Below are 25,864 nucleotides of genomic sequence, written 5' to 3'. Positions count from 1 at the left end.
AAGGGTCAGAGTCATCAGCAACATGATAGGTGTATTTTGCCAGGAAGGGCACCCTGTCCCATACAACTAGCCAAGCCCTTCGCAGTTCAGCTTCCACTTTTGAGATGAACAAACAGATCAAATGACTTTGATGCAGATATAAAGGGAAGGAGAAGAGGAGAGGGAGTCAGTCAGTGTATGTCCACACAGTGAGTTCTGGTTATCTGACAAGCTTTTCTGGAAAGCACAGGATTTCTTGGATTGCTTGAACAAAGAAAGGGCAAAGGGTTGGCAAGGTTGGTCCAAACTTTAGTTTTTCCTCCCTGAATTTGTCCAAGGTCCTTTTTTTTTTTTTTTTTTAAAGATTTTTTATTTATTTATTTGACAGAGAGAGATACAAGTAGGCAGAGAGGCAGGCAGAGAGAGTGAGAGGGAAGCAGGCTCCCTGCCAAGCAGAGAGCCCGATGCGGGACTCGATCCCAGGACCCTGAGACCATGACCCGAGCCGAAGGCAGCGGCTTAATAAACCACTGAGCCACCCAGGCGCCCCGTCCGAGGTCCTTTTTTAAAAGAACTGCAACACAACCAGGTAACATTTGCCATTTTAACCATTTTTAAGTGTACACTTCAGTGGCAGTAAGAACATTTTGCTACATCGTGCTACACAACGATGTCTAACATCCTCTCAGCCCGCGGTGAAGTCAGAAGCTAATTAGCGTAAAACAAGAGGAAAGAAGAGGGTAATGTTTGGAACACTGGGTCATACCAGACGTGGAAGGGGTGGGAGATAAGAGCCAGGGATGGACATACATACCTGCTGACACGCTGTTGTATTGTTGGTCACCAGGAAAACAATAGTACTGGGCCTCTTGCTGCCCATCCATCATGCCTTTAAAGGGTGTCAGGAGTCAATGCACCTGTTTCCATGGATCAAGAGAAGATTATCTGTTCACATCTACCAGCCTCAGGAATGCAGTGGGGCTCTCAGCAGCCGTGGGTTGGTCTTGGATAAGGGCTCCCGCAACTTCACTGGGACAAAGGGAGGTAGACAGTGCCCCCTGCTGATGGCCACCCAGATGACAACGTCTCATTTCTGCTTCCATAGTCTCTCATTTCTCCAAAAAGAGATGGAAAATTCTTAGGCCATCAGGGTAGAGTTTACCAAGGTTCAGAACCTTGTTCTTCCTCCCAAATTCCTGGGAGTGGGAAAGAGAAACCCGTGTACAGGTTACTCTATCAAGCAAATTACTTACTGTCTCAATTGCTTCCTCTCAACAGGCTCATTGCTTCGTACTTTTTAAGATTTTTATTATTTAGTTGGTAAGAAGTTTATTAAGTGAAGACACAGAAAAAGCTCTCAAGAGTGAGAGGGGTCCTCTGGTTGCCAATGAGGGCCTTTAGTGTGGGTCTTTGTAGAAAGCTAACCAGGAGACTTAAATCCTTTTAACATCTCATTGAGAGCACCTGCAACAGCTTCCCTCCTTTTTAGGGGCTGGTTATTCTTTGTGGGTCACAGGTGACTATCCCAGAGGGCAGGGTGGTCCGATCGGCCCCCTTATCTCTGGTCTCCCCACACCGCATTTGCTCAGTATTTTCTGAAAGGAGGCAGGGAAGACAGAGCCTGGGAGGAGCGTCCTCGGACCAGGCACTGCGCGCCGCGCCGGTCTCAGCCACCGGCGCTCTCCGCAGGCAGGATTCTCACCTCGAAGAGCTCTCCGGCCGGTGATTCGGCGGGAAGGAGCTGCAGCGGAGGGGCCGTCCGCTCCGAGGGCTCGCTGGGAGGCCGGCGCGCCAACGAAGCAGGGCGGAGATGGTACGTTTCCAGGGTCGCGGCTCTCGCGCCCGGGACGCCCGCAAGGCGGTGCCGCAGACGCAGTTGCCGAGTCCCAAGCAGCTCTTCAGGGCACCGCAGAGCAGCCGTGGCCGCGGCACGAAGGCCTGGGCGCAGCGATCCGTCCCCGAGGGCTCCTTCCCGGTGAAGCGGGAGCGCAGGACAGCCCCTCACCGGCAGACGCCCGAGCGACGACGAGTAAACCGCGCTCCGCTCCGACCCTCGAGGGCGCCGGCCAGAGCGCGGCTCCGAGACGGAAGCGGCGCTTCGTTCCTAACGGACGCCCTGCGGGACGAGCAGTGGCCCCGCGGCCTTTCCTCCCACCCGCGGGTCCCCTCACCGGCTTTCGGGCGGGGACCGAGGACCCCCGGGCCGACCTGGGCAGGACGGGGCGGAGCGGGGCGCTGCGGAGGAGGGGCCCCGCAAGCCCCGGCCCTGGGAGCGGCGGGTGGAAGCAGAGGCGCACGCGGCGCTCGGGGCGGGAGGACACAAGGTGCCCCGACCGGTGGGTGGCCGCGGCCCGGCGCGCGGACCCGAGCGCAGCCGGCGAGGCCTGAGCAGCCTCAGCGCGACGCTTCCCCGGTCGCCATGGTAGCGCCCCCCCCCCCCCCCGGCGCAGCCCCGCCCGCCTTTGCTGGCGCGAGAAGGCCCCGCCCCGCGCTTGCGCAGCGGGCTGTCCTCCCGTGGCCCCGCGCGCTAGGGCGCGGCGGCGACGTCACATCCGGGCGGGTGGGCGAGTTCCGGTATTTCAGGGCGGAGCAGGCGGAAGTGGGGGTGAGAAGCGGCTACCGCGCCGAGCGGAGGAGGCAGGAAGCCGAGCGCGAGCAGGGCTGGGTGGGCACCATGGCCGGGATCACCACCATCGAGGCGGTGAAGCGCAAGATCCAGGTTCTGCAGCAACAAGCCGATGACGCAGAGGAGAGGGCCGAGCGCCTGCAGCGGGAAGTGGAAGGGGAAAGGCGGGCCCGGGAGCAGGTACGGAGAGGGTGAGGCGCGTGAGGGAGAGCGGGCGCTGCCGCGGCTGGGACCCCGGATGGGGGCGGCCCTCGTTCCGCGGCGCAGCGCGGTTCTCGGGCGCGGGCGGACTCGGAGATGAAGTTGGAGCCCGGAGGATGGGTGGGGCTCAGCCGCAGGTGGCCCTGAGGCGGCCGAGGGGGGACCTGGGTGCTCGGTTGAGCAGACTCGACCTTTGGCGGAGTTGAGTCCCTCGGGGCCCGGCGGTGGTTCTCCTCCTCCTCCTCTCTCCCGGCTCATTCATTCACTCCCTCGGAGCCCGGCGCGGCCGGGGGAGGGGCTCAGCGGCCTCTCCCTCCCCCACTCCTCCGAGAAGGGCGGGGAGTGGTGTGGAATTTGCTCTCTCGTTCGAGGTTTCCGGCCCAGAGGGCGAGATGAGAGGCGGTGGGTGCTTCCCTGGTCTGGGAGGGGCCGGGCCGAACTTACTGCGCACGGGCGGGGGGTGCGGGTGGGAACCGCCGGAAAGCCCCCGGCCTGGCCTGCTGCAGCTTTTCCGCTCCCCCCGCCCGCTCAGGAAATGAGGCAGCAGTCGGCAGAGAGGAAGCGCGGTGCCCTGCCTGGAGGAGGTTGAGGCCACCGCAGTGCTTCCCATCCTCCGGCCTGGGCTCTTTCCTCTTCAGGGGGCAACCGCTAAAGCCGCCCTCTCGTCGGCGTGAAGGAGCAGAGGACGAGCCGGTGCCTCGCTCGCGGTGCTAGTGCAAACGGACGGGGCAGCGAAACTTGCGAGCCCTGCGCGGGGTGACCTGGAAGGCAGGGACTTCTGCCAGGCGCCAGGCTCGGGCCTTTCTTGCCGAAGTGTAATCAGTGCACGCTGAACCGGTTGCGACGCCGCCTTCCGAGCACAGCTGATAAGCCAGTTGGTGTGGCGGAGCGTCGGTGGAGCGCCGGTTTCTGTCGGGGTTTCTGGTTGGCCCCGGCCGAGCGGGTGATGCAGACAAAATAATGAGCTCCGAGTGGCCTCTAGTGATGTTACTCTGTTGCTGTCCCGGTCACCCTCCTCAGTGGTGGTGGCGGTGGTGGGTGGGGTTTAGAGATCATTAGGCGTTTGTTCAACAGAAAGTGGGAACGTGAAATGTTGGTGGAATGAGGGGTGATTCTTGAGACTGCCTTCTGTTTAGAAGTGGTTCTCTGGTTGCAGCAAGCCGAGATTTTCCAGGGTGTCGGGTGCATCCAGTGCCTGGAGATGACCTCCTGGCTTCAGGCCTTGGTTTTGTTGGAGCATCTCTAGGCTGGAAAGAAAAGTAACTGTTGCTAAAATTTGAAGACCCAATGAAGAACTTTTGTGGTTTATTGCCATTCCTTGTTCTTTTCCCGTTAAAAAAATTTTTTTTGGTTCTTTTCCTCCTCTGGGGGAGTGGCTGAGAATTATTGTTCTGGCAGCTGCCCACTAAGCTGGTACATGAAAATTGTTAGAATACATTTTTCTTTTTATAACTGGGCATGGAACTGCTGGGAGTTTGTCTTCCTCGGTCACCTTTTACTCAGGGGATTGGTTTTCCCTATTCATTATACTGGTGACTCCTAATTATCAATTCAAGTGAGATGGACTGGCTGGGTGACTATGAGTAGGGACACTTTTTCATCTCCTTTGTTCTGGAGACTAGATCACCTTGAAGAGGAAGGCAGGATGGCTTTTAAAGAGGTAGCCTTGTGTTGAGCCGCAGTCTTGGGCTCAGCATTTAAGTGTGAGCATCCCAGGAATACTTCCAGAGTTGGTGATGCCCATCTCCTCCTCCCTTCTCTCCCCAGGATTTGGTAATTTTCCTTGCAGGAAAATTTGTCTCCTTTTCACCCCACTCTTCCTAGGTGGCTCTGCGGTGATAGGCAGCAGAGTGAGCAGCTTCAGATGTTTCTTAAATTGTTCCTTTCTCACAGCCTGAAAATTTGCGTCCTGAGGTGAGCGTTGAAGTCTAGTGAGGAAGTTCAGATGGGGAAGTAGGGTGATAGTTAAATACTGATGAAACCACTATGTTTCTGCTTCCCAGCTTGAGGGAGCGTAACCTTTTGACTTTCTGCTCTGGCAAACTTTGAACTCCTCCTGAGGAGGAGACACCCCTGGGAAGGAAGTGGGTGCTTGATCTACCTGTTATCCTCTTAGGGCCTCTGGAATGTGAGTTTTGCAGGCTCCTCCCTCCTCTTTAGCTGGAAACTCAGCACTCCCTGATGCTATCTCATGCTGTTAGTGGGATTGTCACTTAATTATTTTTCTGGTTGCTTTGTGTGAACATCCACCTTTGTTGGGAAGCTGGAAGACTCCAAAGCCGAGTCTGGAGTTGTTCTGGGATCCATCTTCCTTCTCGGTTTTCAGGAGATTGACCTTTTCCATTGTCGCACTGTGCCCTCCTCTGCAGTTCTTGCTAAACTTAAGCAGTACTCAAATGCAGTCTTTTTCTTTACCAGTTTTTTGGTGGTGGTAGCAATACACGCAACATGAAACTTACTATATTAGCCGTTTTTACATAGTTCTTCTTACCTGTTTTTAATTTTTTTTTTTTTTTAGATTTTATTTATTTATTTGACAGAGAGAGAGAGAGATCACAAGTAGGCAGAGAGGCAGGCAGAGAGAGAGGAGGAAGCAGGCTCCCCGCGGAGCAGAGAGCCCGATGCGGGGGCTCGATCCCAGGACCCTGAGATCATGACCTGAGCCGAAGGCAGCGGCTTAATCCACTGAGCCACCCAGGCGCCCCCTTACCTGTTTTTAATAGGTCTCTCCTAACCTGTCCTGGTATTTCCCTTTTTTTTTTTTTTTTTTTCCTGGTCTAAAAAATTGCCTATTACTGAAAAAGTGAGTGGGCTTTAAAACAGCAGTTCTCATTCTGGTTTTACACCCAATTCCTGGTCTCTGGAGGAGTTAGAATGCCTGGCTGTTGTGTGGCTCTCCTGTTTGTGGGGTCTGGCGGGCAGCACAGTGGCCTTTATCATCTTTGGTTTAGATTTACTCCTGCTGATTGCTTTTCTTTCTCCTTCACATTAGAGCACACACTCATAGGGGAGAGGCAAATAGCCCTTTGCTCTGAGTTCCTCATGTAGACTCCACCTTTGTTTGCTCTGGAGCAGATAGTTGTGCTCCCTTCCCCCAGCTTGCCTCCCCCTTGGTGAATTTCAAGTCCCTGAGGACAGTGGGTGTCCCTGGGTAGAACATTTGTGAACAAGGTCATACCAACCAGCCATTTGCTCACAGGCTCACTTCTGACTTTTCCATTACTGGTTTTCTTTGAATTTCATCTCTGGCTTTTTTCTAAAAAGAGAAACCCCAGAGTGGCCAGATTTAGGCTAATCCCGTTCTGTCCTTGGCCCTGATCTGCCTCGGAGCACCCGTGCCCTGTCGGTTCGTTGCGTGGAGGTGTGTAGTGGGTTTGGGGACTCTTCCGCGTGGAGGATGGTAATGTTTAAGCTGAAGTCATTTCACGGCGAATGCTGTGATCGGCGGTGGACTAAGGGGAGCAAACTGCAGCTGTGCCCCTCCTCCCTTGGGATCTCTGCTTCTTGGACCACCGGGAGTCTGATTATTACCTAAAGGAAGGCCCTCAGAATGTATCTTTTGGGGGGGCAGAGGTGGGTGGGCTGCACGTTCAAAACTGTTTCTGGATACGCCAACCCTAGGGTGGTCGGAATAGCATAGAGCTGACTTTTCTCGTCCTGGCTTGCAGGAGTTAGTCCCAGCCAGCGTCTTGCAGGATGGATTGATCTGGAAGGGACAGGCATTGCACACAGATTCTGGCTTGAAGTCTTCCCTTATTCCCTTAGACACAGTCACAGATCTTGATTCTGCAAACTTCTGTTTCATTGTAGAGAGAACTGATCCTCTGTAGGAGGAGAAAAAAGAGAACAGTGTTTGTGTGTCGTGTCACACCGGCCCCCCCCCCCCCCCCCCCGCTTTTGCTGGGACACCCATGGCTGGTTCTGCTTTTGATACAAGCTCGTTCAGTGCGTGCATGCTCTTGTGAGGGCACCAAGAGGTGTTTTCTCCTCCCTTTTCATCCTTGCTAAGAATTCTATTGTAAATGCTGATTTGTGGGGGAAACTGCCGGAGCCAGCTTGTTGTCATGGAAACCCGGCACCCCGCCCCCGTAGCCTGTTCTCTCCTCCGTTTGGGTAACTGCTGGTGAGCTAGATGGGGAGGGGACTCAGATTTTATGAGCTTCTTCCAAATCTGGTTCCTTTGTTGTTGTTGTTGTAGGCATTTGAAGGGGGTGGTGGGGTAAACACTGCACTGGCGGTGGGTTTGCCGGTGTGTTTGCCGGTAGCTTGGCTTGTTCTTGTCATCTTGACCTGCTGCCCTTTCTGAGCTTGTGAGGTGCAGTGTGTGTTGTCCTAGGGACCATGGGACATCTGTTTTCCTGGAAGAGACAGGACGAGAGAGTGCTTGTCTCTGCGGTATTTTGAGTAGTATAGTTAGAGACACGATGGTTTCTTAGTAATTTCAGCTTCTGTGGATCCCTTGTTATTTTTCTCTTGGGGGTTAGTGCTTCTGTAGTCCCAGCCCAAACAGTACTTTGAACCTCCTGTGTTCTGTTTGGAAATTTGGTTTGTTTGTTTGGGGTTTTTTTGAGAGTGAGAGTGCAACAGGGAGGAGTAGAGGGAGAGAGAATCCCGAGCAGCCTCCACACCCAGCTGGAGCAGCCTGAGGTGGGGCTGGAGATCTGAGCCAAAATCAGGAGTTGGATGCTTAACTGACTGAGCCTTGCTCTCCCCCTGCTCTGAACGCCCCGCCCCGCTCCGTACCCCCCAAATAACCTGATTCTTAACGGGAGTCTTTTGGGCTCTATCCCTCCCTTTAGAGACTGTGGCCCAGATTATTTCTGTACCTGCTCCCACCCCTGACTGCCAGCAGGAAATCAGGGTAATAGAATTCAGACACAGTCTGGACTGTAGAGAGAGATCACGTTAACCAAGCACTTGGATAAGCAGCTGAACCGGCTGGCTTGCAGAGCGGATTAAATTCTTGTGTGCTTGTGGCGGCGGCCAGTGTACTTGCCACGGGTAAAGGCGTATGGAGGGGAGAGGTAGTCCTGAGAGGGAGGCTTTTCTGCCAGTAGAATTCGGGCACATGTAGGCCGCCTCCTTTTCTTGTTTCTCAACTCCACTGTCAAGGAGGAGGCATGGGGCGGGGAGAGGACTGCCAGCAGTCGTGGGGAGGGGGGCTGAAGTCCGCAATCCTCATGACTGCGGGAGTAGCAAGGGCTCGCGGCTGAGAGATTGCAGGAGTGGCGGTAGGCGTGGAGGAAACATTCTCTTCTGCCCCCATTTTTTCGGTATGTCATCAAGGCAGGTCATTTTAGCTAGAAGAGCTCCTTGTTGTCACCTTTGAAAAGGTGGGGATGGGGAGCGAGTCGCAGGGGTGGGAGGGTGGTTATCCTGATGTTGGCTCCTTTTGCTTTCTGGTCTAGACTGTTCCTCTGAAAAACGTTCTCTTGGCTAGTGACCCTCCTGGTATATTAGGGTAAGGTCATTGGAGGGTAAACAACTTGAGCTGAGCAGCAAATTAGTAGATAATCCAAACTTCCCTCTTTGAGAAACTTCGCTTACTTATTTTTTCACTTTCTGAGATACTTAGAAGAAAGTTGCTAAAGAGCGGAACTCCCTTCTAAGCCAGAGCGCGGGCAGAAGGGACCCTTCACTGGCCACCTTTTCTGACAGGAGCGGGTTCAGGAGTTTGACCTGAGTCCAGAAAGGCGCTGCCACTAACCGGCACTGGACTGGGCAAGGAACTGAGCTTTAAAACATGCTTCTTGGGGAGCACATGGAAATCCGCTGGTGGGAAAGGGAGGAAACGGGCGTCTCTGTCATCCTGTCGCATCTGCACTGGGACATGTGTTGCCATGTTGGACCCTGGCTCCTTCCTGGCGCCCCACCCGGTCTTAGCTTTGCTCCGCCTCTCCGTCCTCTCGTTCACAGGCCGAGGCTGAGGTGGCCTCCTTGAACCGCAGGATCCAGCTGGTTGAAGAGGAGCTGGACCGCGCCCAGGAGCGCCTGGCCACTGCCCTGCAGAAGCTGGAGGAAGCAGAGAAAGCTGCTGATGAGAGCGAGAGGTGTGTAGATCAGCCTGGTGGGGCCCCGACACTCCGAGGAGGATTTCCTTACAGTCCTGCTCCCTGCCCCCTCCCCCAGTTTTTATTTAAATTCCACCTAGTTAACATATAAAAATGGTAACTTACCTCTTTGTTTCTGTTCTGCATATCCTTTTCACTTGAAGGCAGATTAAGGGTTACCTGGGCACTGTGACCTTTGGTAGTTGGTGTTACACTAGAAACTGATTTAACGATTCATTTCTTAAATAGGGCCACCAGGATGGCCTCCACGGAATCATAGGCTTAATTTGTGAGGTTAGTCCCCCGAAAGCAGTGGTTCTCAGAGTGAGCTCCCAGCCCAGCAGCACCTGGGAACTGGGAACTGGGTGGAAATTCAGTTTCTCAGCCCTTACCCTGATCTAGGAGTCAGGAACCCCGGAGCTGGAGCCCAGCAGAGAGTGTGAGATAAGCTCTGTCTGCCGCTGCTACAGTGTTGCAGTGTTAGGATCCCGGGAGCTACTGGTGGGGATCACTGGGGAGTTAAAAGTATCAGAATGCCTGGAATTCCACCCCAGTTCAGTGAGAGGCCGTTGCAAGCAGGCTCTGGGTGTTGACGTTTTTAAAGTTTGCCTGATGTGTGTCTGTAGTTGAGAACCACAGTCCCTGAACCAAATCAAAACTCAGCTTTGGTGAAAATAGCCAATTGGCTTCCTTGCCGCTGTGAGTTAGACTAGAGCAGAGGTGTGTAAGGACTTGCGTGAGGTCAGGGGAAGCTTGCGGAACCAGCAATGCTCTGCCAGAACACGTGGGCACAGCGCCACCGTGAAGATGAGGAGTTTGGCGGTCTCTGCTGGTGCAGAGCAGCACCCCAGGTTCTAGGAAGTGAAGAAAAGATGTTGCAGAACAGGGTAGTGTATGATTCTTCTGGGGTGTGGGGAAGTGGGGCTGAGGTTTGTTTGGGTTTTATCTATATAAAACCCTTCTGGAAGGGTTATGAAGAGTTTGTTGAGCAGGAGTAGAGGTGGGGAGGGTTATTTTGTATCCTAAACTGTGTACTTAATATGAACGGTGTATTGTTTTTTGTTTTAAAAAGTTTATTTTATTTATTTATATATTTTTAAAGATTTTACTTGTTTGTCAGAGAGAAAGCGCGCAAGCAGGGGGATCAGCAGGCAGAGGGATAAGCAGACTCTGCCGAGCAGGGAACCCGATGCGGTTCTTGATCCCAGGACCCTGGGGTCATGACCTGAGCTGAAGGCGGATGCTTAAGCAGCTGAGCCACCCAGGTGCCCCAGAGTTTTGTTTTTTTCATTTTTTGTTTTTCAAGAAGTATTAAAACAGACTAAGGTGGGGGCTGGTGTGGAGTTCTTTCTGGGTGGTAGGCAGAGAGGCATGGGCTTCAGAAGGGGCCATTCCTATCCCTCCGGCTCCGCAGGCGGGAGGCTCCGCAGGGAGTCAGTGCCACATTAGTCCTTGTTCTTGGCAGAGGTATGAAGGTTATTGAGAACCGAGCCTTGAAGGATGAAGAAAAGATGGAACTCCAGGAAATCCAGCTCAAGGAGGCCAAGCACATTGCAGAAGAGGCAGACCGGAAGTATGAAGAGGTACCGTGCCTTGTGTGTGTCCTCTTCAGTGTTGTAGGGATTCTGAAAAAGAATCGTGGTAGAGGGAGATGGCTTCCTCTTTGCTTCACCGAGCTTCAGGGCTCTTCTTCTGTAGGTGGCTCGGAAGTTGGTGATTATTGAGGGGGACTTGGAGCGCACAGAGGAACGAGCTGAGCTGGCAGAGTCGTGAGTATTTCGCTCCCCAAATCTTGCCATACCGCTCTGTCCCTTTCCCTTTGGCTTGTGCATTAATGTAAGTTAAGTAGCATTCCTTCGACCTTGTTAAACAGGGCCTAGAGAGTGGGCTTTTCTTAGGCCCTGACAAGGAGTGGCTGTGCGCTTTTCGAACTCTCTGGACTAGTGACAGATGACAGATGAGGCTTCCTTTACTTCTTGTAGGGAGGGTTTGCAAACGGGCAGATAAAGACTGATTAATATATGGTGAAGAGTTAACTTGCAGGCCCTCACAGGGTCCTCCCACCTGGCGTGGCTCTGCTGACTTGCGATCTCCTGATCTCTTTTTTACCACGTTGCCAGCCTGGGGAACTTGAGGGCCAGGGCAGACAGGAAGTGCCCCCCTGTTGGCACCTTCTGGGCCTTGCGTAACAGAGGCAGTGCTGACGCGCATGTATTTGTGCTTCCTTTGTGTCCCTCTCCCAGACCTGGCATAGCATGACCATGGTGGTGTTTTCTTCCCATTTTTTGGAGGAAAACCCCCCCCCCCCCCCACCATTTTGCTGCTTGTTTCCTTGCTGTGTCCTTTTTGACCTTTCTCCCTCCCCACAACCTGGCTTGTGCGACCCCCGTGACTGTCACTAACAGCCGTTGCCGGGAGATGGATGAGCAGATCAGACTGATGGACCAGAACCTCAAGTGTCTGAGTGCTGCTGAAGAAAAGGTACTACAGCCGTTAGACACGCGACCAGGTTCCGGGTGTGTGGTGTGCTTCCGTTCTGTTCCGTCCTTCTGTCTGTCCGGCGGCTGCCTCCCCTCCGCTGGTTGGTTTGTTGAGCGCTTTCTCATCTCTTCATGGACTGCTCCATTCTCGATCCCACTTACTCAGCATCTGTCATCTCTTCCCGAGTTGCTTCAGCACCTCTCCGCAGGGCCGCTCCCTCCCGCGGGTGACCTGGGGCCTGTGCGGGTGACCCGGGGCCTGTGCGGGTGACCCGGGGCCTGTGCGGGTGACCCCGGGCCTGTGCGGGTTGGACGTCTGATCCCACCTCCACCCCTGCCAGCTGTTAGCACCTGTTCCCGTGAGGGGTTTCTCTCACCTGTTCGCTTAGTATCCAGACTTCTAAGTCCTAGCCCAGGAGGGCCCAGCTTCTGACATGCTCTGTGGTAGAGGGAGGAGGGGTGACGCCGGCTTAGGTGACCGGGACCTTCTCTCTGCCCCCGTACGCCTTCCAGCTCTCTCTGCATATAGGTTCGATTCACGTCTATGTGTCTCTCTCTCCCTTTTTTTTTTATTCTCTCCTTCTTCCCCTTTCCTCTCCTGCGGTATTTAAAACACTCACAGTAAGTGTTCTGAGCTGGAGGAGGAGCTGAAGAATGTCACCAACAACCTCAAGTCTCTTGAGGCTCAGGCGGAGAAGGTAGGGGCTGGTTGTGATGGTGACAGGCTTTGGGGCCTGGGCCCAGCCCTGCCCCTGATGAAAGACTGGAGAAACCCATTCCTTACTCCACCTAGTGAGACGCGTCCTTGTCATCCAGATTCTGGGTTTAATGCTAAGTCCTGTGCACACTGATTCCTTTAGTGAAAATCACTTCGTGGCCTCAGGTGCTTGGGGTCATGTTCTCCTCAGACTACGGCTGTGCGAAATAGCAGTAATCACAGCTCCCAGGCGGCTTTCTAGCAGACTGATAGGGACATCACATGGCAGATCTGAGATCTAGTAGGCAGTCAAGACAGATGACTGGTCTTTACCAGCATGTCGGACTGTTTCTGCGGTGTGGCCTTGGGCTGTCATTACACCTACTTGTTAAAACAGGAGGAAGGAAAAACCTCTTTGGGTTGATCTGAATAAGTTAAAACCTTAAGTCCATTTTAAAAATAAAGGTCTGGAGGATTCTAATCAGAGGGTATCAAGACTCTAAGGAAATTGGTTTGTGGATTTTAAGGATCTTTTGTCTAGAAATGGGCCTTGCTCTTTTTCTCATGGGCCATTCAGCACATCAGCTCCAAGAGGCTGTTCACTGTGCGAGTGAATGTGGTGGCCGGGAGGGTCTGTGCGGGGAATTTCCGCTCTGACACTTACTCTCCTTCTCTTGCAGTACTCGCAAAAGGAGGACAAATACGAGGAAGAGATAAAGATTCTCACGGATAAACTCAAGGAGGTGAGCTGAGGGGGTTCTAGGGAAGGAATCAAAACATTCAGAGGCATATGATGCCCTCTTTAAGACTCAGGCTTGGCTTTGGTTCGGAACGTTCTCTGCATAGAAAGTGGAAGAGAGAGAGAACCCTTTTTATTGTGATCTTCATCTCTGATTCCGTCTGGTGTCACATTTCCCCCAGGCAGAGACCCGTGCTGAGTTTGCTGAGAGATCCGTAGCGAAGCTGGAGAAGACAATCGATGATTTGGAAGGTATGGAGCCTGGGAGAGGAAGGAGAGAGACAGAGGGAGACCCTGCCCGTTGACTGTCAACCCTTCCCTGTCCGCCGGACGGAGTTGGTAGTGACCTGCCACATGCCCGTCGCCCTGTCGTGTGCCCCAGCGAGGTGAAATAGGTCAAAATCCAGAATTGGAGTTTTACATACACAGCCTTTTCCTTTACTAAGACTTCCCCTAGTATTCTGGAATTTGCATCCTTCCTTTGGAGGAGACTGGTAGTGACTGCATTTACCTCCAGCATAGTAGTCCTAAGTCTTGGTCTCCGGGTGAAATGGTAGCCACACTTTCGGGAGGCAGTGAGGGCGTGTGGTACCCCACGGCGACGTTGGGCAGTCCTGTTCGTCACGGAAGCTCTGGCGGATCTCTGAGAGAGGCAGCTGTGAAATGTCCATGTCTCAGCTGAGGATTCCCAGGGGCTTCCTTTTTTTCTATTTTGTTACCTTTTTTTTTTTTACTTTATTTATTTATTTGACGGAGAGAGACACAGGGAGAGAGGGAACACAAGCAGGGGGAGTGGGAGCGGGAGAAGCAGGGAGCCTGATACGGGGCTCGATCCCAGGACCCTGGGATCATGACCTGAGCCTAAGGCAGATGCTTAACGCTGAGCCACCCAGGCACCCCGTTCTTTTCTTTTTTTCCTTTTTTAAAAATTAGGTTTCTTTCTTTACTTTTTTTTTTTTTAAAGATTTTATTTATTTATTGGACAGACAGATCACAAGTAGACAGAGAGGCAGGCAGAGAGAGAGAGAGAGAGGGAAGCAGGCTCCCTGCTGAGCAGAGAGCCCGATGCGGGACTCGATCCCAGGACCGTGAGATCATGACCTGAGCCGAAGGCAGTGGCCCAACCCACTGAGCCACCCAGGTGCCCCTCTTTCTTTTTTTTTTTTTTTAAGATTTTATTTATTTACTTGAAAGAGATCACAAGTAGGTGGAGAGGCAGGCAGAGAGAGAGAGGAGGAAGCAGGCTCCCTGCCAAGCAGAGAGCCCGATGTGGGGCTTGATCCCAGGACCCTGAGATCATGACCTGAGCCGAAGACAGAGGCTTAACCCACTGAGCCACCCAGGCGCCCCTCTTTTCTTTTTTTTTAAAGAATTTATTTGCGGGGTGAGGGGACAAGCAAGGAGGAGAGGGAGAAGCAAACTCCCTGCTGAGCAGGGAACCTGATGTGGAACTCGATTCCCGGACCCTGGGATCCTGACCTGAGCCGAAGGCAGAGGCTCAACAAACAGCCATCTAGGCACCGCCCCCCCGGGGGGGCTTTCTAAATACTTTTGTCCCCCTATTTCGGCAACTCGTCTGCTCTAATGAGCAAAAATAGACTTTGAGAACCCTGAGATAGGGTTCTTTGGTATGCTCTGGGTAGCAGGATAGTCTTACTTCAGGGGGGTTTGGGCAGGCAGCCTGAAGAACAAAGGGGCCAAGTGTACTGGTCTTGCTTGGTAGATAGAGAAGAAGTGTCTGAGTACTAATGTGTGCTTTCTCCCTTTTCTACTTGCGTCACCCTGCGAGGAACTGGGTTGACTCCGTGGGAGTAGTATTGGTAACAGGAATTTCTAGTCATGACTGTGCCCAGATGCTCACCCCTGACTGTAAGCGATCAGAGGTGTCGAGAAGTCCAGTGGTTCTGGGGGGGGGCAGCGGATCTGAAAATGGCCTGTTGTGGCCACCAGGATAGATGTTTTCCTGACCTGGGGTATTAGACCCACAGTCACACTCTTCCTTATTTCTAATGATTCCCTCTTGTCATCTGCTTCTGATACTTTTCACTCTGTCCCCTCGTCCCTTCCGGTGTTCCTGTGCGTATCCAGATGAGCTCTATGCCCAGAAACTGAAGTACAAGGCCATTAGCGAGGAGCTGGACCACGCCCTCAATGACATGACCTCTATGTAACTATCCGACAGTGGAGGGGGGCTGCCCCTCGGCTCGCGGGTGGCTGGGGTTACAGGCTGTGCGTAGTGTGCTTTGGTTTTATCCCCTGGAGCCTAGAAACTTCAAGCTGTTTTTAAAACATCGGTGCTGATTACTTACTGGCAAAAGCTGGGTGGCTTTTCATACTGGATCCGCAGTGGCACCCTGACGGACACGTGTTTTTAGTGTTTTTTGTTGAGAGACCCTCTTCATAACGCCCTGGTTTCTCTGTTTGCTGCCCCGATGCAGTCTTCTCAGAGGGACACTGCTGGAGGTACCCTGGCACTAAGGACATCGGGCCCAGAGAACAGTGACTTGGGCCCTAACATGGCATGACAGAATTCACACCTCCTTGGGTGTATTTAATTGGTGTCCTGATAGTAAAGTTCAGAGGAAACAGCCATGATTGGAAACACCAAATTCACCTAAGAATTGAGCTGAGTCCCAGAGCAAGCCAGGCGGTAAAAAGCACCAGAAAGCGTTGTTGGGGATTTCATCCGTTTGCTGTGGACCCTGATCCCTGACGCTAATCCGCCCCTTTGGATCTTTCCCACTAACCCTGAGAAGAAGCCGGATGACTCAGGCTGGAGTGTCTGGCTGTCTTTCTCCTTCCTGCTGCCTTCTCTTCCCTTTCCTCCCCAGTTGCTGTGTACATTGATGCCAGTCCTTCTTACCTAGAGTCTCCTTACTTTCTCACACAGATAACTCTCACCGTTTCTGCTCTGTTCTGGATCTGCCCCCTTTCCTCGGGGAGCCCAACGCCCCACTCGCTCTGGATTCCATTTGGGTCGGCCTGGCTGGTCCCCAAGGCATTAGGATGTAGTGGGGGGCACAAAGCAACTTATGTATTCTTCCACTCCTCCCCCTCCCCCTAAATTAAAGTGTTTAGCTGCCGGAAGCCTCATGCCCCCCGCATGTGTGTCATGGACAGAGCTGCTGCTGTCCCTCAAAGGGAGCCTTGGGGTGTGATGTGGAGAACAGCTGTTGGAGGCCCTCCCTGACTTACATAATCAAAGCCACTTTTGTGTGTGTCTGTTTTTTCTTGACATTTAAGCTCAGCTGATCTGAGTCTGTCCGAGCGGCGGACTTAGCAGTGGGGGCCGTAGGGTAGGGGTCCTCCGGTGCACGCTTTGGGAGTCCGAGTCCTGTACTTGGAGGCTCCTGAGTCTGGCCGCCTGGAAGGCTCCCCTTCTCCTTGGTCTCTTCTCTTCTGGTAGCGTCCACGTGCCTCCCAGTACATGTTCTCGGCCCTTCTTCCAGTGGTTCAGATGGTGCCTCTTCAGAGCACTCGTCGGACTCAGATGTACTAGCAGCAAACTTAACGAATTAGACCATCCCAAGTCACAGAAAAGCAGTGTTTTCAGCACATTTTTGTTTTCTTGCCCAGACTCTTGTCACATGCTGGAGGTTCACTGCCATTTGCCCGTCGGTGTGTGCCGGTGGACTAGAGGGCAGATGATAAATGGTCGTTACTGGGAAAACTAGAACAGCCGGCCATGCGCGCTTCTGATAATGTGCGCAAGGTGCTGATCCTGTGTTACGTGCCTACAAGTGACCCTTTGCTTTTCTTGGCTTTCCTTTTCTTTTTAAGATTTTATTTACTTATTTGACAGAGACACAGCGAGAAAGGGAACACAAGCAGAGGCAGAGTGAGAGGGAGGAGCAGGCTTCCGCTGAGCAGGGAGCCCGATGTGGGACTCCATCCCAGGACCCCGGGATCATGACCTAAGCCGAAGGCAGAGGCTCAGTGGCTGAGCCGCCCAGGCGCCCCTAAAAATGATGTATTTCTGCTAGTGAAATTGTTCCTGCTTCATATTGTGGGATCACATAGCAACACTTTACGAACTCCTGGTCCGGCTTCCACAGCTGGGATGGTTCCGAGCCAGAGTGCAGCTGTCCTTGTACACACCTGGTCACCTAAGTGGCGTTCGGCGCACCGAGTACTTCAGTTTCTTAGCAAATTATATATTTCCAACTTGCTTTTCGTTTAAACAGAGCCTCAAAGAGAGGTTTTCCCTAATCTAAAACTCGAGGTCTCATTGAATTCAGGTTTCTTTCTGTTCACACCATTTCCTCCTGCTACACAGCCTTTGAGGCGAAGGTACAGACTGATTGGTTCAGCTGACACTTGAACTGTTCTCCTTAGAAGCCATGAAGTTATCAGGCTGGGGACAGAAAAGATCAAAGACGGAGGCGCCGTCCCTATTTTCAGGTTACCCGGAGTCTAGTAGGAGAGCACATAGATAAAGCTAAAGATGGTCTGTGATCAGCGCCACAAATGATACGCTTGTGGAAATTCAGCAGGGGAAGAGGCTGTTTTCAGTGGGGATGATAAAGACTCAAAGAAGGAGGCACATAATAGGTACTTAATAAACATATTAAAACTTGCCTCTTCATTTTTATTGGGTTCTAAAGGATTGCACTTCTGACATTTTGGTTGAAGGGTTGTGGATATTAAGCATTTTGGTTAAAAAGCAAGAGAGTAGAAGCATCGGTCGAGATGGGAAGGGATATAGTGGCTGTACAGGTAGATTTAGACAGGATGGGCAGTGCGTGCTGAAATCCACGTTGGGGTTTATAGGGGATGGGGATGCCTGTGGAGATTTTGAACAAGGATATGTTCTGGTATGAATCGCAACGAATTGATTTGGCGGCTAAGTTACTAGATGACAAGGGGAGCAGATTATCAAAGTGATGCATTTAGATAGAAGATAGTTCACAACTTTGAGTCATTTGTGTCCTACCTGGTGGCTTCTGCCATATTCATGTGCTCCCTACATTGTTTCCTTCACACTTACTCTTTATTTTCAAGTTTGTCTTAATATACATAATTCTGATTTAAGGTAAAAGGTTAGATTCCTGCTAGTGGTTTTTCCTGACGCACATGAGAACAACACAGCAAGTTTCTTTAAGTTCACGAGTGCACGCTGTCAGAAATCTCCTTACGCAGCACCAGCAGCAAGTTGGCTTTGAGAGAAGCTGGCTTAGATCGTTGCAGCTTTCCCGGAGATCGTCATCTGTAGAGAGACGGCTCTGCAGGCGCACACGATGGAGGGCACGGTGTGAGGAGGAAAGGCAGGAGCGACTGGTTTGGATCCTAGGAAAATGGGAGCATTGAAGGTAGAGGGAGATGGTGTAGTCCTGGTTTGAAGAGGCAGGAGAGGGTGGAGGAGATGAGTCTGAAATGCTGGCAGGTATCCAGGAGAAAACCAAATTCTGGGCGTTGAGGGGATAGGCTGGCTGATGTAAGATTCGGAACGCCGTGTGAGTGGCAGGCCCATTTAGACCACGAAAGCGCGTTTAGAACCCGAAAGACAGTCGCAGATGTACAGGGAACGAAGCAAACAGGAAAACCTGCGCAGAGGAGGAGTCCCGGTGCTGGTGGAGCTGGTGGGAGGGACGGAAGGAGAAGCAGCAGCTCTGCTAATTCCGCTGGTGACAGATGGCTTCCGGGGGCTCCCAGCTTCAGCAGGTTGAGAAGAAAGATAGCTCAAGATGGGACATGGCCACTAGCCCTGGATTAATTCAGGGGTGTGTTTTGAGCATTGAGATCAAGGACAGAAGCCATATTTCAAGGAGCAGAAGGGTGAACTAAGTGGAAGGAAAACCAGGGCGAGACACAGAGCCTGGAGCCGGGCTGTCCAGCAAGGACTTCTGACAGTCTTGCCAAAGCAGCGACCAGCAGGCCCATATGGGGCCTGCTGAGCACTCAAAACATGGTTTATGTGACCAAGGAGCTAAGATTCTGCTAGTTTTACTACTGACGTTAATAGCCACATGTGGTCAGTGACTGCTTGCTGTGTTGGGTAGTACAGTGGTGGATGTTCTGTGTTTGGGCAGAAGGACTTGACGGGCACAGAGAAAGGCTTCTTGGGAAAGAAAGAAGCATGTGAGGATGGAGGCGAATTAGGACAAAAGCAAGACGCTCTGCTGCTGGTGGTCGCTGTCTTCCCCCAGGGGCGTGACTGGTGTGAGCAAGGATGGAACCAACAGGCCAGAGTAGCAGAGTGAAATTTGAAATGCTGTGTGGTGCCGAGTTCATTCTTCTGCTTACTGCAGAAGCCACTGTATGTGACTCAGGCCTGGACTAGCTATGGGGATGGGGTCAAGAAGCAGCATTGGTAATCTCAGCAAAGCATTTTGATCTCTTTTCCCCTCCATTTCTGAGACTGAACCACAGTCTGATGCGTTAAGAGTCCTTTCTACCCTTCTTTGTTATGACCTTTGTTGGGATGAGGCACAACATGTGACTGGGTCCCGTTACCTGGTGGGCAGACCTGCCCTGTAGTGTTGGGCAGCCTTGTCTTAGCCCCACCCAATCTAGTACTTTCTCATGGTACTGGTTGCATATCCCCCCGCCTTAATATTAGGGGAAATTTAAAAAAAAAAAAAGGCAAAATCTGTTCCTTTTCATCTCTTGAATTGTGAGGCTTTAAGACACATAGAGTTCCGTTTACCCTTCCAGCCTTCCCACTCCCTTTTCCTGTTCGAGAGTGAAATTGGCCTGATTCAGACCAGTGAAGCCTCAGGATGTCTAGCATCCGTGGGATCACTCCCTAATTAATTGCACAGGCCTAAAAGGAACATCAGACCAAATGGATTCCCTGGCTTGCCTTTTTTGGTTTGTTTTATTTTGCTATTATCAGGGAACCAAGAACTTTGACTAAATGAGCTGGTATCTGATCCTGAATTTTTAGTTACCAGAGATAGCAGGATTGGAACTCCTACATACTAATTCAGGGTGAACAAATAACCACATTTATCTGTTGACCTTCTGCGGTTTTTAGGGAACTGTGGGTTCTAGGATTTAATCAGGCAAGAAAACGCTTCCAGTTCTCTCCTTATTCCTTCCCTAAATGGAACAAACCCCTCACTGACAAGGCTGTTTGGAGGGACTAGATTCTGATAAGACCCTTCTTTCCCAGGACAGGAGTGGGCTGCGGGAACTGGTGGATAGGGACGCTACAGCAGAGTCAGGCGGTGTTTAGAATCTGTGTAGAATGTTACCAGAAACCTAAGAAGTGAGCGTTCGCAGATTTGACAGTTCCGATCCCAGGCCTCGTGGGGCTTGTAGACTGGTGTAGTGTTTCTCAGTGGTGGACTGTGGTCATTCAAACCAAGATGATTCTGGGATGTACGGAACAGTCCTACTTATTGCTGTCCCTTAACCAATAAATATGTGTAGGGTCTTCTAGTTACTGTGACAATTAAAACCTCCCCCACACACTTCCAAATTTCCTTCCAAGGGGAAAGAATAGGCAATAATATCACGTGTATTGAGAACCACTGGTTTAACGAGAAGTGCAGTTCTTAAAGTTCACTCTCATCCTGTCCTTTAATACAACTATCATTTTTAGTTATTCCCTCCCAGGATCATTTTGTATTACGTATGTTTTCTGTTTTTGTTTTTTTTTTTTAAGATTTTATTTATTTATTTGACAGAGAGAGATCACAAGTAGGCAAAGAGGCAGGCAGAGAGAGGAGGAAACAGACTCCCTGCAGAGCAGAGAGCCCGATGTGGGGCTCGATCCCAGGACTCTGGGATCATGACCTGAGCTGAAGGCAGAGGCTTCAACCCACTGAGCCACCCAGGCGCCCTGTTTTCTGTTTTGATAGTGTACATAAAGTGGCAAGTATTCTTGGGACCGTATTGGTCACCAGCTTCTGGGTAGAGCAGGAGAAAACCTCTGCCCAGAGGGCAAGGCGCCTGAGCAATGCACTTGGACTGTGGGCACAGTCCTTCTGTGGATACACTTGATCTTTAAGACGGAAGAATATATCTTTACATCGAAGTCCTGAGGCCATTTTGAAACAGACTATAAAACGTAGGAAGAAGCTTATTTGTGAACTTGAGAGTTGGAGACCAGGAATGTCTGTCCCCAAATTCCTGTTAACCCTGTGGTCAGATGGGTTTGGTTTCTCTCTGTACCTCCTCTTAAAGGTGTGCTCCAGGTGGAATATTGAGATAAAGTCAGTGGTTTGAGTACTTTTATTTATTTATTTAATTTTTATTATTTTTTTTAAAAGATTTTATTTATTTGATAGAGATCACAAGTAGGCAGAGAGAGAGGAAGGAAAGCAGACTCCCCGCCGAGCAGAGAGCCCGATGAGGGTCTCCATGTGGGGCTTGATCCCCATGACCTGAGCTGAAGGCAGAGGCCTCAACCCACCGAGCCACCCAGGCGCCCCTGTTTTTTTTTTATTTTTAAGATTTTTCTTTATTTGACAGAGACACAGTGAGAGGGAACACAAGCAGGGGGAGTGGGAGAGGGAGAAGCAGGTCTCTTGCTGAGCAGGGAGCCTGATGCGGGGCTTGATTCCAGGACCCCGGGATCATGACCTGAGCTGAAGGCAGGCACTTAACAACTGAGCCACCCAGGTGCCCCAGTACTTAACTACTCTTAATCAGGACTGCTTTTGGTTATGGGAAACAGCTTAACTGTTGCTTAAATAAATATGGGACTCACTTGTCTCCTGTAATAACAAGTCCAGGTTAGAGCAACTGTGGCCTGGTGTAGCTGGGTTTCTGTGATTCTCTTGGCCCTCTCTTGAGGTTGAAATCTGTAACTTTTCACCCTCACATCTATGTTCAAGGCAAGAAAGAAAGCTGGTTTTCCCAGAAGCCTTCCAGCAGACTACTACTCCTGTATCTCACTGGCCAGAGCTGGATTCCATAATCACGTCTAACTGCAAGGGAGGCTGGAAAAATGGCAGGGTCATCTTGCTTGATGCTGCCCACCTTGACAGGATTGGGTTTTTTTTGAAAAGGGGAAGTGGGGTTTGATGGATAGTCCCTTGAGATGGGTTAACCACCAAGCACCTACAACAAGGAGCATTAGAAAGTAGGATTGAATGGATGTAGCGATATTGGCCCTAATTTATCATTCATAATACTGTGTTGAATCTTTTTTTTTTTTAAGATTTTTATTTATTTGTCAGAGACTGTGCACACACGCATAAGCAGGGGGAGCCGCACAGGGAGGAACAGGGTCCCTGCCTAGCCGGGGGTCTGATGCGGGACTCCGTCCCAGGACCCAGGGATCATGAACTAACTTAACTAGCTGAGCCCCCCAGGCGCCCCGTATTGAATGCTTTTACAGAAAACGTCCCAGCCGTCCACTTCAGCTTCTGTCAAACACTGATTACAAGCCAGCTCTGTGCCTTGCTTCACCGTTTCACTTGTGTATTTCTCAACCCGGGGAATAAATACCTTTGCAAAGGAGATACCTTTTTCTTTCTCAAAATGTCCTTCCACCTGGTCCGTCAGGATATTTTATTTTGTTCCTTTGTTGGTCTGTCCACCACCTGACTGACTTCCTGCCCTCTCTGTCTGAATGTCGACCCTGCCTCTCAGGTGCATGTTCCGTATATCAGCTAGTCAGAAATCTCAGGGTTTCTTTTGGTGTCTGCTAACCTCCCCTTTTTCTCTTCTCTGTGTCCTCTCCTGCTCTTGCTTCCTCCTCCTGGCGCTGCTGCAGAGCGTCTCTACAGCCAACTTGAGCGAAACCGCCTGCTCTCTAGCAAGCTGAAGCTCGCGCTGCATGGTCTGTGGGACTGATGAGCAGGGCTCCCTGGTGTCCAATAAGCCGAGCCTACTGCTGACACCACTGACCTGGACCCCAGCAGAAAGCGGATTGCTTTTTTTTTTTAAGTCATTTTGCCTTAAGCAAAAAAAAAAAAAAATTAAGATTTTATTCATTTATTTGAGAGAGGGAGCAGCAGACTCCCTGCTGAGCAGAGAGCCCAACGCAGGATTCCATCCCAGGACCCTGAGATCGTGACCTGAGCGGAAGGCAGATGCTTAACCCACTGAGCCTCCCAGGTGCCCCACAAATTGCTTTTTAATTGGGACAGTGAGAATGTCGTTGGCTTCCTAACTGTGTTGCGGAGTGAGAACAGTTGGCGCTGAGTTTCTGTTCCTTTTCCAGCGATAATGGGTGATAAGGGAGGGGCTTGAGAGATCATGGTGAGGAACCAGAGAGAGCTTTCTGGTTTCCACCCTGACTTGCTGCCCCGGGCATTGGCTGTAGGCGGTGTTCCCCCTGCGCGGATGTTTTCTAACAATAAAAGAAGCAGTTGGACAAGATGCTGTGACTGCTTCATCTGCAGGCCCAGAGATTGGGCCCTTCTGACTGGGTGGGTAAAAGGGAAGAGAGTTGAAGGGTATGGGGTGTTAATAAGGCCGAGGTGAGTATTTGCGCCCCTAGAGCGGTCTGAGTGGTTTGCTTGCTGAGCAGATTAGATTCTCCTCGCTGTTCACGCCACACGTTCTCTTCCTGACTTTTTCCTTCTTGCTCCTTTTCCCTGGTTTTATGTTTAACTGTAAGTAACTGTCACAGGCTAGTTTTGGAGAATAGCTCTATAAAAATCGCAGTTAAGGTTGTGCTTGTATGTTCAGTAGTGGTCTTGGCTCTGTGGCCTTTAGTGATTCTGTGACAGGCTAATGGGGTCTTTCATTTATCCCACCAGTTAATTGTTCCTTTCCTTGTTGGAGGAAGCCTATAGTGCGTGAGGTTTCTCTTGCACCGAGCCTCTGGTTTTACTGGTAGAAACGTGCCCTTCCTTGTTCTAAGGGCTCACACCCCTGAGCGACATCAAGTAGGCACTGTGCTATGGGCCAAGCCCAGAAAGAAAGGATGGCGATGCCTAAGGCTGCCTCCTCCAGGGACTGCAAACTGAAAGCCTTGGTTGGGTGTGGGTGAATGAGGAAATGACTGATAAGGCCTCCTGCCTCTTCCCCGCAGAGGAAGAGCAACACCTGTAACCGCAGCTTTCCCGCCCGAGGCCGCAGAAGCAAGTGGTGCCGTAGCGTGCCTGCGGCCGAGAGGGCAGCTGCTGGGTTCGTCCGCCTCCTCCCTGCAGCAGGAGTGGTTCTCCGTGGGAAGACCGGGTTGTTCACTGCCAGTCCGTGTAACGTCTCTCCTTTACCCCCATTAGATAAGCTGAAATGCACCAAAGAGGAGCACCTGTGCACACAGAGGATGCTGGACCAGACTCTGCTGGACCTGAACGAGATGTAGAGCCCCCGTCCCGCCCGCTGCTGCTCCTCCCTCGGCCCCGACTCCGCCTGAGGCCGGCCTGCCCGAAGCCGGCCTTGCCACTGAGGGCTGATCTTCAGCTGGAAGGCTGCTTTCTCCTCTTGCCGCCTCTCCCACCCCAACCCCTGTGTCTTTTTCGCCAAACCGTCTCTGCCTCTCCCTAGAGATTCCAGCTGGGCTTGAGGCTGAGCACCTTTGGGAACAATGTTTAAGGGAATGTGAGCACAATGCAAAGTGTCTTTAAAAGCATGTTGTGATGTACACATTTTGTAATTACCTTTTTTGCTGTTGTTGATGTAGCGACCATTTGTAAAACATTCCAAATTATCCCACAGTTCTGAAGCAGCAGTCTCATCCCTTCCTCACATGTGGGAAGTAACTTTTCAGTTTAGTGCGTCCTGCCCTCTGCAGAGGAGGGCAAGCGGCAAGGGCCTGCCTTGCTGAGAGCCGGAGTGCGGAAAGAGCCCCCCACTCTGGGAAGCTTCATTGCTTCGTCCAAAGTACCAGCCAAATTAGAAAGATGATTCCAGGGGAGTGGCCAAAAAAGTGTGGCTCAGGGTTTAGCTTTAAGGTATCTTTGAGCTCCTTTATTTTTAATTTTTTTTTGTTCATCAGAAGTGACCAAACAAGTTAAGATGGTGGGACCTCTGTCTGAGACCAAATCCCGGGCCTGTCTTGGCCCTAACTGCCCACAGAATGGATCGTGTTCCCCTTAGGTGGAGGTGACCACTTCCTTGCTCTCCTGCCTCCTTGAAGGAAAAAGAACGTTCCGTGCTTGCCCTGACTCAGCCACGTGAAACAAACTCATCTCATCGCCCTTCGCTGGGTCCAAAGCTGCTGCCTCTAGACGTGCCATCTCGTGCTTTGTATCGGTCCGCGCTGGAGAAATCTTGAATAGCTCATGTACAAAACTGTTTTTAAACTTTTATATTATTTTGAAACTTTGCTTCTGTCGGGTTGGGGCACACCGGCCACCGCGTCTGGCTGAGAATTCTCTCCAGGCTGCGCGCTGACCGCGTGCTGCTCTTTTAGTCTCGTTCCCTCCCCGGTTCCCCTTTCGGCGAGGTTTCTGTGCGGTTTCTGTGCGGCCTGTCCGGGGCGCGCACTGCGGGGCGCTCTCCGGCCGCCGGGAGGAAGGAAACCCGTAGTGCAAAGTGTTTTGATACTGAAAACGGACCAGTGTCTTTTTGAAATAAAGAACCAGTCCCTCTGCCCTCGGACCTGCTCGACTCTTCTTGCTGACCCAGTTGTACCTTCCCCACAGGAGCCACGGAGGGAGTGAGAGCCCCGATCTCTGGGTGGTGGCCGCGGGCTTCGGGCGCCGGGACGCGCCGTGGACGCGCCCCACTGGGGTCGGAGCCGCGTCGGCCTCGCGGCCCGATGTGCACAATTCGGGTTTTCCGTGAGACAAAGATGACGCGTCACCGGCGTCCGAGGGACTGGGAGGCGGTAGGTTCCTTCACTAGCGCGGACGAGTTCAGGCCGAGCCGCGCGCCCCTTTCGCGGGGCTCACGCTCGGGAGCCACGGACGCGGGGCTGCGGAAGTGACCCGCCGGCTCTGCCCCGGTCCGTGCCCTGCCCCGGCCCCCGAGCTGAGCCTCCGCCGGCTGTGGGGGGGCGGCCTCCTGGGACCTGCTGGCCCACCCCGCGCCCTGGCCTGCGGCGGGACGCGAGTCCCACTTCCTCGGACCCACGACGCCGCTTCCTGGGCCGAGTCCCGCTCTGCATGCAGGGCCGGGAGGCTCGGACATCGCGGCAGCACAGGTGGCTGGCCCGGAGCCAGACACGAGGCAGGCAGCGGAGGAAGCTGCACTGGGGCGCGGGGCCTGTCTCGGCTCATCGCGCTCGCCCGGCGCCGGGTCTGC

The 25,864-nt window shown here is 52.1% G+C and overlaps 1 protein-coding gene across 3 annotated transcripts; it reads left to right on the top strand.

Annotated features, from left to right (window-relative positions):
- Nucleotides 1–2,571: 2,571 nt before the first annotated feature.
- Nucleotides 2,572–25,219, top strand: TPM3 (tropomyosin 3). 3 transcript variants are annotated; one of them, XM_045982145.1, is made up of 8 exons: nucleotides 2,572–2,785; nucleotides 8,723–8,856; nucleotides 10,322–10,439; nucleotides 10,555–10,625; nucleotides 11,959–12,034; nucleotides 12,714–12,776; nucleotides 12,955–13,024; nucleotides 23,899–25,219. In XM_045982145.1, the coding sequence occupies exons 1-8, from the start codon at nucleotides 2,654–2,656 to the stop codon at nucleotides 23,979–23,981; spliced, it is 747 nt and encodes a 248-aa protein (XP_045838101.1). In that variant the 5' UTR covers nucleotides 2,572–2,653; the 3' UTR covers nucleotides 23,982–25,219. The 3 variants fall into 3 exon arrangements, with proteins under 3 accessions (XP_045838101.1, XP_045838100.1, XP_045838102.1); XM_045982144.1 differs by lacking the exon at nucleotides 11,959–12,034 and adding an exon at nucleotides 11,262–11,337 and having other exon boundaries at nucleotides 2,577–2,785; XM_045982146.1 differs by lacking the exons at nucleotides 8,723–8,856; nucleotides 11,959–12,034 and adding an exon at nucleotides 11,262–11,337 and having other exon boundaries at nucleotides 2,718–2,785.
- Nucleotides 25,220–25,864: the final 645 nt, after the last annotated feature.

The sequence above is a fragment of the Meles meles genome, chromosome 17 (genome assembly GCF_922984935.1).
Source record: "Meles meles chromosome 17, mMelMel3.1 paternal haplotype, whole genome shotgun sequence".
Classification (NCBI taxonomy): Eukaryota; Metazoa; Chordata; class Mammalia; order Carnivora; family Mustelidae; genus Meles; species Meles meles.
Note: the sequence above shows the minus strand (reverse complement) of the source record. Positions and strands in the feature narration are given on the sequence as shown.